The sequence below is a fragment of the Malurus melanocephalus genome, unplaced genomic scaffold, assembly GCF_030028575.1.
Source record: "Malurus melanocephalus ecotype Western Australia unplaced genomic scaffold, MMel_1.1 scaffold_4, whole genome shotgun sequence".
In the NCBI taxonomy this organism is placed as follows: Eukaryota; Metazoa; Chordata; class Aves; order Passeriformes; family Maluridae; genus Malurus; species Malurus melanocephalus.
The window spans coordinates 3,772,139-3,784,635 of NW_026623236.1; the positions used below are offsets into that span (position 1 = coordinate 3,772,139).

Here is a 12,497-nt window from a genome sequence, read left to right on the forward strand (position 1 = left end):
GGCGTTCCAGGTCCTCCAGCTTCTTTTGCAGTACATTTCCTACCAAAATGCGTTTTTTTTTTTTTAGTGGTGCTACTGAGGCCTATGTTTGAAAAAGTTTTTTTTAAAAATTTTTTTTTTCCATTTTTTTGAACTTTAGCTTTTCTCAAATTACAAATGTGCTTCTTATGTTCTTTGATTATATGGAGTAGTTAACTAGTTAAGATTATTTCATCCAGGCTGCTTTATTTATGAACCAAGTAACCATACTGGGTGACAGTAATTGATGGATATCACTTCGCCTGCTCTCTCTCCCTCAGTTGGTGTCAGTCATAGGAAAATTATACATATTTTTATGGAAGTTTTATTTGTTCTGGAAGCTGTTTGGGAACTGCATAGAATGATCTGCAGGCTAAATCTGGCCCATCAGTGTTGGCATGAAGACCAACAAAAGTTTTTGTTTCAACCTTGAAAAAGAGCTTAGAATTTKGAAAAATTTTTCCTTGTTCTGTACAAGTAGTTGATAAATGGAGAAGGGAAGAAGGTGAAATAGAGAAAAGAAAATTTATATTTCCCTGTTCGAGCATGAAACAAGAGGAGGAAAGAGATTAATTTGTCTTTGCACAGACCAAAGAAGAGGAAGAGCTGAGGGAAAACAAGTTMATGGGAAGGAAGTTACTTGTTCTGCATATCAGTTCTGTGATAGGGCTCTTGTGTATCTATGGTGTCAGTGCATTTTGGCATTATTTTGTGGTTCTGAACTGTCAGTTGTGCAAAATGCATTGTAGGKTTACATTTTCTTTCCATATGTTTGCTGCATACTGTGAAATTGGATAAGGGTGTGTGCAGTCCTTAGAATTCTACTTAATAAAGGCAGAGTTTGCTGTTTGGAAAACCAGAACTATTTTGTAAGTAAATGCTCTAGCAGTACAACTATTTTCCATGTTGTTTAAAAAAGTGAAAAACATAAATGATTTTAATGTTTTACATATTGTATTAGGTAATAAGCCTGCAGCTGACGTAGGAATTAGTATTCTGATCTCTTAAACGTATCAGAACAGAATGCAAAGGTACCTTCTATTTATAAGCTAAGATTTCTGTCAGTACTCATTACCTTAAGATAAGATAGATGCTTAGTGGAAGACAAGATTGTGTGTTAAAGCTAATTACTATCTAATGCAATGTAGCTGCAGATGTCCTTTGGGAATGGAGTTTCTGGTTCCCTGCTTTACCAGTCACAGTAGAAACTCGCATCACTCTCATGGTTCTGCATCAAAAGTATTGTCCTTGAAGAATTTTTAAAAAAAATTTACTAGTTTTAGTACTTATGAATTCTGGGAGGTGAAGGACATGATGTGATGTGGGTGAGTTGYRGTTTAACCCCAGCTGGCAGCTCATCCCCACAGAGGCACTTGTTTAGTCCCTACCAGTGGGATGGGGAAGAGAGCTGGAAGGGTAAAAATGAGAAAACTTGTGGGTTGAGATAAAGACAGTTTAACAGCTAAAGCAAAACCTGYACATGCAAGCAAAGCAAAATCAGSAATTCATTCTCCACTTCCATTGGAAGGTCAGTGTTCAGCTCCCCAAAACAGCAGGGCTTCATCAAATGTTATGGTTACTTGGGAAGACAAAATGTCAAACTCTCATCATCATCCCCCTTTCCTCCTTCTTTTGCTTGCTTTTTATGCTTAGTATGATGCCATAGGATATGGAATACCCCTTTAGTCAGATGGAGTCAGCTGTCCTGGCTGTGTCCCYTCTCAGCTTCTTGTTCACCCTCAGCCTCCTTGCTGATTATGATGGGGTGAGGAGGAGAAAAGATGTCAAAAAACTAAAAAAAAAAKAGCAAAAMCTAAACTATAGGCTTTATTCTAACAAAACAACTCCTAAATAGTCAAAATATTTTGGTAGATGGGGATGTATATATTTTAAATACCTTTCTCTAGAAATTGTCAATATAGTTTCTAATTGTCTAATCAACAATTATGAAAGCATCTGAATCTCATTTCTGCTGATGGTAGCAAAACATGATTCTTTTTCACAGGTAAAGTAGTCTAACTTGGCAAGATTGTTTCCTGTCTTGGCTTAGAGATCAGGGGTGTTTTTGGGTCCTAATTTACAGTATTGGAAAGGCTGTTTTTATGTTTAGAGTCTAATCTCAGCATTTCACAGTAGCGAATTCTGAAAAATAAGGTCTGTATTTTGTTTTTTTAGGGTACCTTTGAAAGTGGAACAAGCAAACAATGCTCGTGATGCCTTAGCTAAGACAGTGTATAGTCATCTGTTTGACCATGTAGTGAAAAGGGTAAACCAGTGTTTTCCATTTGAAACTTCTTCTTTCTTCATTGGAGTTCTAGATATAGCTGGCTTTGGTAAGTATACTTAAAATATTTTCTAGTTGCCACATTTTCCCACCAAAGATTCAATGATAAATTATCTAAGGTAGAGTGGGAGTGTTTTCTTTTTGGTGTCGATGGTTCCCGTAAAGTTTTTGCTCTCTGGCTCACTGAGATTCAAAATAAGGCATGTTTTGTGATGTGCTCTAGTCCTGCTAAGGTTGTCCATGGAAACAGCCTTTGGTTTTCAGGTCTTTAGGGCTATGATGTCCCATGCCAGCCTGTTGTAGTGTAGATGCATGAGGATGTATTGGTACAATTYCACTGTATGGTAGCATTTACTGTGGTTTGCTGCCAACTGTCTGTCATTTCTCTTAGAAATATCATCTGCTGCAGTATTTTTAGATAACTTGTGTACAACTTGGAAATCTGTAAAATGTTTCATTTTGTTGACAGAAATGGCTATGGATCTAAACACATCTTTAAATATTAGCACTGTGAAGCTTCTCTTATTTGCTATTTAATATAAGCTCTTGGAACACAYATCATAAAAGTTTACCTTCTGTCTTTCAGAATACTTTGAACACAACAGTTTTGAACAATTCTGTATTAACTACTGTAATGAAAAACTGCAGCAGTTTTTTAATGAAAGAATTCTGAAAGAGGTATGATATATTTMATGTTATATTTGAGGATTTGTTTTTTTACCATTATATTTGAGGAATTTTATATTTTTATGAAGACATACTTACTTATGCTTTTCATAAGATTACATGTTATATTTGAATAAGAAAAATAGTTGACATACTGTTTCCATACTGTCTGACATCTGGTTGTGTCAGAAAAGAATATGTATTTTTGAAAACCAACAGTATTTTTTTATTCTTTTTTACCAGTTATTCAAATGATGTACACAGAGATTGGATAATTGCTAATACATAATAAGAATATTTAATTGAACAGGCTTATTATTTAAGGTGGYAAAAAGTTGGAATATAGTAAGCTGTGTAAGGAAATTCTCAAATGTGTGTTCATTCATGCTATATTTWAAAATTTCTTCATGTTTATTAAAAAAAGTTTTTGATCAGTAAAAAAAAAATCGGCGATGCTATTTTCTCTTTTCAATAACTTTTTTTAACTTTAGGAACAAGAACTTTACCAGAAAGAAGGCCTGGGAGTTAATGAAGTTCGTTATGTAGATAATCAGGACTGTATAGGTATGTATTTCTTAATTTGTCAAGCTTTTTGTTAGTGTCATGGGGAAAAAGCCTCAAGCAGTAGAGGTCAAATAGGCATAGCTCTAGTAATTATATAGTCTTATATAAAACCTGATTCAGTTCACAGTCTTAAGAGTTCATAGGCATTGCTGCAGTACACGTGTTAGCAGTTACTTTTTTTCCACGGAATAAAAGTACACAGTTCAAATTCCTCTTTCAAGAAAAGTTTCATGGATAATGGAAAATGTTGCCAAATAGTGAGTTTTTGTCTAATAGTTTCAAGAGCATGAATTTCTGAGTCAGCTTTCAAGGGCTTTGGTGAATGTATGTGAGTGTATTGCCTTGTTACATACATGTATGTATGTAACAAAGCAATRCACTTGTTAAAAGTTGTGAAACCACCAAGATGTGCTCAAGTCTGACCTGCCTTTCCTAAGACAAATTTCATATTTGTCCCTGGATCATGTTATCAAGTGGAAAGATTAATCTTTTCATTTCGGCATGTGCTGAAACGTGGAGGAAAAGCTTAAAAAATCTCCCCCAGCAATCGAGGCAATCATTGCATAAAGACTTATGACCATACTGTAGGAAGACTTAGGCACCTTTTGGATGGCTAATTTCAACTTGAGACCAAGAGTTAAAATCAAAGAAATGGTCCCTGATCTTTTTCTCCCATGTTCCATGAGTTAGAACTTGTTGATTTAATGGATATCCTATACATACCAATTAAGATACATAGATTTAATTTGCCATGACTTCCTGTATTTTGTTAAATGGCTTTGCCTTGATACTTTTATACAGCATCAGATCAGCAGCATTTAGATGTGTAATGTTCTATTCTCATAGAAGTTGATATATTCTGTTTTTATAAAATGTAYTTTTTTATTAATAGATTTGATAGAAGCAAAATTAGTAGGTGTTCTGGATATTTTGGATGAAGAAAATCGTCTTCCCCAACCAAGTGACCAGCATTTTACTTCAGTTGTGCACCAAAAACACAAGGACCATTTCAGACTCTCSGTAGGTTTATTTTTGTTGTCTGTCTTGTTTTAATGAAACTGTTCTTGTAACAGTTGATAGCAATACTTTGATTTAATGAAAACCTTTCATAAGAAATCTCATACCACCTCGTCTGCACAATCTGTACCTCTTTGTTAAGGACAACTTTGGTTATTAGTTTTGATGAAAAGTTCACTGAAGGCTTCAAGCAATTCTAATATCCTGCTGAAACTGAAGCTGTATTCTTCATTGACATGTGAAGTTTGTTAACGTGTAAAGCATGAAAAGACAGTAAAAATGCATTTTAATTTAGATTGTTTCATATCAGATGAGTTGTTTTGTTGTTCTTTTCAAAAATKGTTTGCTTTGGAGAATATTTGACTCATGCCTGGTGTCTAGCTAGCATGTCAGAGATGAAAGTAGGGCTCACATAAGAAAAATGTTTTCGTTGTTTATTTTTTAACAGCACTATGTGGAAGATTAATGAAAATCGTTGCAATTTATGCACATGAATTCYGTTGAAATTTAAAAAATGCTGTCCTTTTTCATTCATTTACCAAAATTGTCATCCATTTACCTTTCATTAAGTTTCCACTTAATCCTGGTTACCTGAATTGCGGTGCAATGAAACATTTCTGTTGGTATATGTATGATCAGCTGGGTGCTTACCTGTTAAGGTATACCATCTAATGCCATATCTTAAACTTCTCTCTAATCCTGTTCATATAACAAGGCTGTTGATCAGCTGTCAAATGAATGATCCAGAAAGTGTTGATTAAAGGCAAAACCAAAATCAACTGGCAGGTGTTAGCAATCCTGATGGCTTGTACTTTGAATGCAATGTGTCCAAGAATGTGAAAGAGTTTGAAATTAGGTTTTTTGAATATCATGATTTGGACAGGAATGGTAATGATCATCACAATTGTACTTACAGGAAATGTGATTTTTAACATCTAGTGTTCCTGGCAGATCGTGGTGGTTTTTCAAGAATACACTTATTCTCCATTGTAATACTTCTTTGTAATTTAACTTCTTTATTCCAGATTCCTAGAAAGTCTAAATTGGCTGTCCACAGAAATATCAGAGATGATGAAGGCTTTATTATCCGACACTTTGCAGGAGCAGTATGCTACGAGACGGTAATTTTACCTGTGAAACACTGTTTGTATTATGTTTTGTGGAACATTTCTATTTTTCAGTGCACATTAAATAACATTTCAGTGCACAGGTTAAATAACAAAATTTCCTTTGATCAGAAGTTGATGTGTCRTAACTTGGAAACTAATTTTTTGAGTATTTGACAGAATTGACAGCTTCTTTTAACTTTTCAGATTACAGACAGTTTTAGTGACATATATTTTGGGTAAAAGTTTAACACCATTACCTATAGATTTGAAACAATGTTAAATATATTGATTCACAATCTGCTGTAAATCTTGTATCAAAAGGTGTTTGCATTTTAGGGAGGGGAATAAACTATGTGATATAAAAGCATTGTTAGACTGAAAAGTGCCTTTTTGGAAGTATGATTRTCCCTGTACACAGTCCCCTGTTGTACTTTGTGTTTTCCATTTATGCTGGCAGTGGACTCATTCGTGTGAAAATACAAAATACCTGAAATTGCTGCCCTCAAAATACATTCCAAATTCTTCTGCTCTTTTGACTATTACTTATTGCGCAAAAACATTGTAAGATCTGAAGCCAGTATCTAGACCATCAACTTGCAAAAACAATAGTTTAAAATAATCCATAATGCTTTGTTTTTCTGGTCTGTATAACTCMAGTGAGGATGAAGGAAGCTACTTCCAAAGATGATGTTTTGTCAGTTGAAAAAGTGTACTTGAAGGGTTTGTCTTTATTTACTTCAAAATACTCCAATAATAATGATTGCTGTGCTGCTTTGAAATAGATGCATTCTGTAAACCATTTTTCAAATAAGAAAGTTKAAGCCTCTGTTACCTGCATGATTTTTCTGAGGGTGCGCAGAGTAGGTATCAAAATAATAAATGAAATTGGAATTCTGATAAAGTTAGAGCCAATTTTTATTTGTTCCAGGTGTACTATTTTTAACTGTGTACCTCATCATGATACGCCAGTMATGTCTTAGAGTGTCGTCAGGGACAGAGGAGACAGATTTGAGCACATAAACTCTGCTGTCAGAGCTAATCAGATATGAGGTCCAGAAACTGTTAATATGCTTGACTTTATCCTCTCCCTCAGAGGGACTTTCGTAGCCTGGGCCTTAACACATTTGGCCAATAGCTGTGTTACAGTATTTCTGTTATTTGGTTGTTATTTTCTTTTTCTCTCTGCACTTTCAGCAGTTCTCACAGTCTAATTTGTGGTGAGGATGSTTGTTTGGCTGTATTCGTATTCCTGTCTTGTGTCTTCATGGCCCAAGGAAACTTTGGAGACCTGTGTTTGTCCTTTGATTCTTATCAACGTTGAGGCCCTTTTGTGGGATATTTGACAAATTGGCATTTCCTCCAAAGTAATCTTGGCCTCTTCTGGTCATCAATATCAAATTCKCTATTAAAGGTGCACCAAAACTATTGAGGATTTTGTTGATGTGAAATTGGATACTAGTGGATTGATCTCTGAGTTTCAGTGTAATGTATTGCTCTTAACTTCTCAAAGTTARCGATCCAATTCAAATAAATCAGAGATACAAAGTTTGTAGGAAAGGACAATATGTTTTATTAAATCAACTGTTCATAAATAGTCATAGTACTATTAAAATAACCTGTTTTCATTTCATTTTCAAAAATGTGTAGATGTACAAATTAAAGTGTGCACATTAATTTCTGTTTCACAACAGATCTTAAGTGATATTACAAGCAGTGAAGAATTAAGCTTCTCAGAACTCCCATGTGATGATGTGCTGAGTACTGGAAATGGAAAGAGGATAGTCATTGACAAAAAATCACCAACTGTTCTCTTTAAAGGCRCTAAAACTTTCTTAGGGTTTTGTGATCCCAACAATATCCTTCAAATTTAAGAATGTCTTTTTTCTCTGGCATTAGGGTTTTGTGTATTCCAGTTGAAAAGTTGTTTGATATATAGGGTAATATATGCATATTTACCCTATATATTCTTGCTGATTTTTGAATTAAGTATGTAATTTAGTTTTCTTTAACTTTCTAATAAGGCTAAAGCAACTTGGGCAGTAAACAAATGTGCCTTTATCTCTTGGGTTGTCTTTTCAGATGCAATTTGTGGAAAAAAACAATGATGCCTTGCACATGTCCCTTCAATCTCTTATATGTGAATCCAAGGACAAGTTTGTTCGACAGCTGTTTGAAGCTAACACTAACAACAACAAGGATACCAAACAAAAAGCTGGAAAACTCAGTTTCATCAGTGTGGGAAACAAATTCAAGGTAACATCATATAGCAAAGAGTTTTATCTTCTTGTAAAGCGTACCAGTTTTCAGTTGCCTGATAAGCAACCCTAAGGTTGGGACAACTAGTGGTAACTTGAGATTCAGAAGAAAATTTGGTTAAATTGGTTAGTTGGTTTTCTTCTGTTGAATTATAAGAAACCAGTATATTCAAGCTACATGCTGTGCATTTCTGTTAAAAGWATCTTTCATAATAGTCCTTACAGAGATTATATATTGATTTTTAAGTCAGAATCTTGCAAACCCTTATGAATTCTTTATTCAGAAGGGTTTAAGTTTTGAGGTTCAAATTTGGATAGTATGGACTTCAACACAAGGTTTTAGATGTGGAAAAATGTGGTTTTCCATCCTGTTGTAGTTGTGCTTTATAGAAGATGTATTGATTCACTACAGTTGACCAAACTCTCAAAATTCAATACCTAACCTAACCACTGTTTTTCTTTTTCTGAAATATAAACAGTCATGGCTTACACAGGAAGATACTCATTGTGCTGAATGTTTCCTTTTTCAATACCTGAATCTGATGCTTCTCCTCATTTTCTCCTTTCTTCTGATCTTATCAAGCTGACCTTCAAACCTTGTCTTCTCCAAATGTTTTCTGCATCCTTTTCTCATTCAGCAGTTTTATTTTAGCTGGWCTATTCCAGCTCAGGATGGCTAGAAAGAGAACAATAGGGACATTAAGAGATGAAAAGCAGGCACATCGTGGGCTGCAGGTAAATTTTTCAATCTCATGGATTTACAGTTGGTAGAACTGCAGCAATTTCAGCAAGAGCTCTTTTCACCACGTCTGGGCCAGATCCAATGAAGGATTTGTATGCCTTCAAGTCAAGTGCTGAAACAGTTTTGGTATGATATCTTAATTAGGGCAACCAAAAACCCACCTCATGTTCCCAGCTAGACTCTTTACACAGTCTCTGGGGAGCACAAGTATCTTAGATAATAATTTTTTACCTTTATGTAGAGTGAGACACTGCCAGCAACAGAAGAGTRTTTCTGCATTTCTGCTCTGTGTCAAGGTTAAGTACTGAATCAGGACTGCAAGATAAATTCTTTCTTGCATAATTATGTCTTGTGGCTAGCATWTGGAACTGTTCTCTAAAGTTGCAGGGGCTGACGGACAGGAAGGACATGGTAGCACCATACTTGCTTTTTATAGCAATAGTATTCTGCTGCAGGTCTATACTGTATTCAGTGTTCCATGGCGATTTTATTTCCTGTAGTGAGCACCATGTTATTGGTCAGCCTGACAAAGGGTATTCTCATTACACCCCTCTGGAGTTGTTTGGTTAGGTAGCCAGAAATAAAATTTTCATGGGGCCAGGAAGAGTAGGAGACAGGGCCTGACTTGTAAGGTAGTAGTTTTGGATTTTAACTGSTAATTGGGCAGACTGCTCTCTTGATCTTTGCTCTAATAATTCTTTTTCCCTCCTTCTTATTCTTTGGTGGTTGTAGAATTAAACTGAGGCAATTGGTTTAATAGAAAATACATAATCATCAGGTAGACTGAAAAATTGCATACTGATAATCCATGTCTTCAGTAAACCCTGCAGCCATGAGTTTCCTAGGATCCACAGTTTTTTAGAACTGTATTTTTAAAATGCAATCAGCTGGGGGATCTTTTGAGATAGCTCCACTTGGTTCCATCTGGATTTTCAATTTCTCTCAGATTTAGCACCCCATGTTCAGGAGGTATGGACTTGTTATTATACCACTTATCAAKGAGAGATGAGTTAAAAGGGAGGCATTTWTAAAGTTAAGCAGCAATTGAATGGRGAAAYTTTTGGGATTTCCTTTTGAACTTTGGTGTTCACCTCCCCACCCAGAACACAACTAATGTCCTCTTTGGATCTGGCCCATCAATCTATAATTCTTTTAATGTTTTCAAATTTCATGACATTTTGAGTGTATGTGTTATTTCCAGTAATTCATTTAGTGTTACCTTCCCAGACACAGCATGTKATGCTGATGAACACTAATAGCCTTGAAAATTTCACTACAGGTGACATCAAAATAAGGTCTATTGTCTTACTAGGTATTTMATCTCTTTAAGAATAAGAGTTCTTAGTGCATTAGTTTTTAAAATAGTCTTCTGAAATTAAAAATTCTTCTAATTATATCAATTATTAGATGATGTTGAAGGGACTTTTCTTTATGAAATCCTTCACACAACCCTTCCTTATAACTAATTAAAATTCTYTTAAATTAGTTGAGAAAATAATGATTAATTTATCATCATATCTCTTCAAGAATATTTGAGATGATTTTACTTCACAATGCTAATGATGACTTAAATTGTAGTAATTCAAAGAGTAGTAGTTTTAGCAATATGCTTTACTCATACACACATTTTGTTGAAGAAATTCACCTGAGARTGGTTCTGGCTTATTTCTTGTCAAATCACAGAGTATAAGGAAGGGGTATTTTACCTCAAGCAGAAATTTATTTTGTTGATGAAAAATTAATCTGTCCTTTGCAAAATTGTTTCCAACTTAAGAAAACATAATTRTTATGATCAAGTTGAGAAATGAAGAGCATATGTAAGTGAGAACTGAGCAGGAGGTTATTAGTGTTTGTCATGCTTCTTGTGGCCTTCCTTCTCTCTTTCTAACCACATCCATTTTAAGTTAAAAAATCCCAAACCAATTTTGTCAACTGGAAGGACAACAGGCAGCTATAGGTGATGCACACTGCCTATACAAATCTTGTTTCTTGGATTCAAGGTAGTTGAAAAATCTGGTTAAAAATATTTAGTYGCATCCTTTGAATTTTGCTTGCAATACTGAAAATGAAGAGTATGTTAGGACATACTGTATTTTGTCTTGATGCAGTCTATGTACTTAAAGCTTGCTAATAAACCAGAAAGGCTGGCCCAGCAGTAATCTGTGTGGCAACAGACACCTCTCTAAAGTAAAAATATTGCTATTTTCCTGATGTGGTTTTGGAATAGTTTAAGTCGCTAGCAATTTCTTTCAATAGCTGCTCCAAGCTGTTTCTTCTGATAGCCTTAAGTCTCTGGTTATCCCGAGGACATTACTCCAAATAATAGTAATACTGCAGTCTTTTCTCATCACAGTATACTTAAATGCAACCTCAGTAAATGTGATTTTAAAATTGTATTTTTTTGTCATCAATAGAGAATTAAAAAGTTGGAAGTTTGGAAATAAAAATAGATTATTGCAGGTAAAGGTTTACAGAGTTTAAAAAAAAAACCTAAGAGAACCCTGAGAATGTAATTCTGTGTTCATTATTTAGCATAAAAATAATGTTTGTTGTAGTTTAAATTTGGGATTTCACAAATTTTCAGTGTCTCTTTTTAAAAAAATGATTAGTGATTGGTCTAATTTTTTTATAATTTTATTGCATAGTCATTATTTTTCATTTCCCAAACGGACATGCTTGTTTTTTTGGTGACTATATTGTAATAAGTGACTAGTCCATGCAGCATTGTTGTGCAATTAAACGCAATTTCCTCAGGGCCATTCATGCACACTTGCACGATTTTGTCTATTAAAATTTGTGAATGTTTGGTGCATCAGTTCTGTCTCACTAACAATGAACATGCATGAAGGAATGCTACACCTCTGTTTGGTGTTTGTATTTCTATATTRCCATGGTAAGGCTCTTGAAACACTGTTTTCTTTTCCAGACTCAGTTAAATTTGCTTCTTGAGAAGCTTCACAGTACTGTAAGTATATATATACAGATCTAGGCTCACAATTTTCTGGTGTAAGGCAAAATAGATTATCTCAACATTATGGCTTACAATAAATGTGATTAGTAATTGCTTTAGAGTTTGCAGCTACATGACACTTTGGGAATGTCTTCCTGTGCATATGAGGGTTATTGATTTACTTGAAATCTAAACTCTGACCACCTTTAATAAAATTGTTGTAGAATGAAAGTTACACAGTTTGAGTAATCAATATGAAATCTGTCTGTGTTGCAATCTCCTTTTTTGTCACTTTTACTTCTTTCTGCTCATTGGTTGTCAATGATGACTATTTGCAGAAAATTTAGAAATGTTATTTAGAAATAAGTTATTTAAGAAGTAATTTATGATCAATTATTTTCAGATTCCRTAAAGCCACTAAAAATAACTTTTTTCATTTTCCTTTTTTGATAGGCTGTAAATGCACAGATGGTCAAAGAACCTGAGTCCCCTAATTAATATTTGTTAATTTGAATATTTGTTAATTTGCATGTTTGTTAATTAGATAGTTTGTGAAATTCTCCATGTAGATCATTATGCCAATTTCTTTTAGAACTTGGAGTTGTAGAAGCAGTGTTGTTTTTCTTGACTACGTGTTCTAACCAATTATGGATATGAGTTTATGCCTTGTCAATAAAAGAAAAAGTGTAGAAAACCAAGGGAAGCAAAGGGGTCAAGTTTTGCAGTGTAGCATACAAGGTTTTACTGTAGTCATGAAGCTGGTCTGAAGGATGATCTATTTCACTCAGAACATTCTGGAACGGACACACAGCTCAGGGAAGAAAAGGGTATGGCCAGGCTTGCTGTACTCCTGGATTTAGCTAACACATGACTGAGGAGGTGTTGTTAATAT

At 34.6% G+C, this 12,497-nt stretch overlaps 1 protein-coding gene across 3 annotated transcripts in view; it reads left to right on the plus strand.

Moving 5' to 3' along the window:
• MYO6 (myosin VI) overlaps positions 1-12,497 on the plus strand; it is a 104,639-nt gene that overhangs the window by 63,915 nt on the left and 28,227 nt on the right. For all 3 annotated transcript variants that reach the window (XM_057369277.1, XM_057369260.1, XM_057369269.1), the window contains exons 13-19: positions 2,194-2,351; positions 2,889-2,980; positions 3,460-3,532; positions 4,425-4,552; positions 5,575-5,670; positions 7,738-7,911; positions 11,582-11,620. In XM_057369277.1, the coding sequence (XP_057225260.1) occupies positions 2,194-2,351; positions 2,889-2,980; positions 3,460-3,532; positions 4,425-4,552; positions 5,575-5,670; positions 7,738-7,911; positions 11,582-11,620 (760 nt within the window). The remainder of the gene's footprint in view (positions 1-2,193; positions 2,352-2,888; positions 2,981-3,459; positions 3,533-4,424; positions 4,553-5,574; positions 5,671-7,737; positions 7,912-11,581; positions 11,621-12,497) is intronic.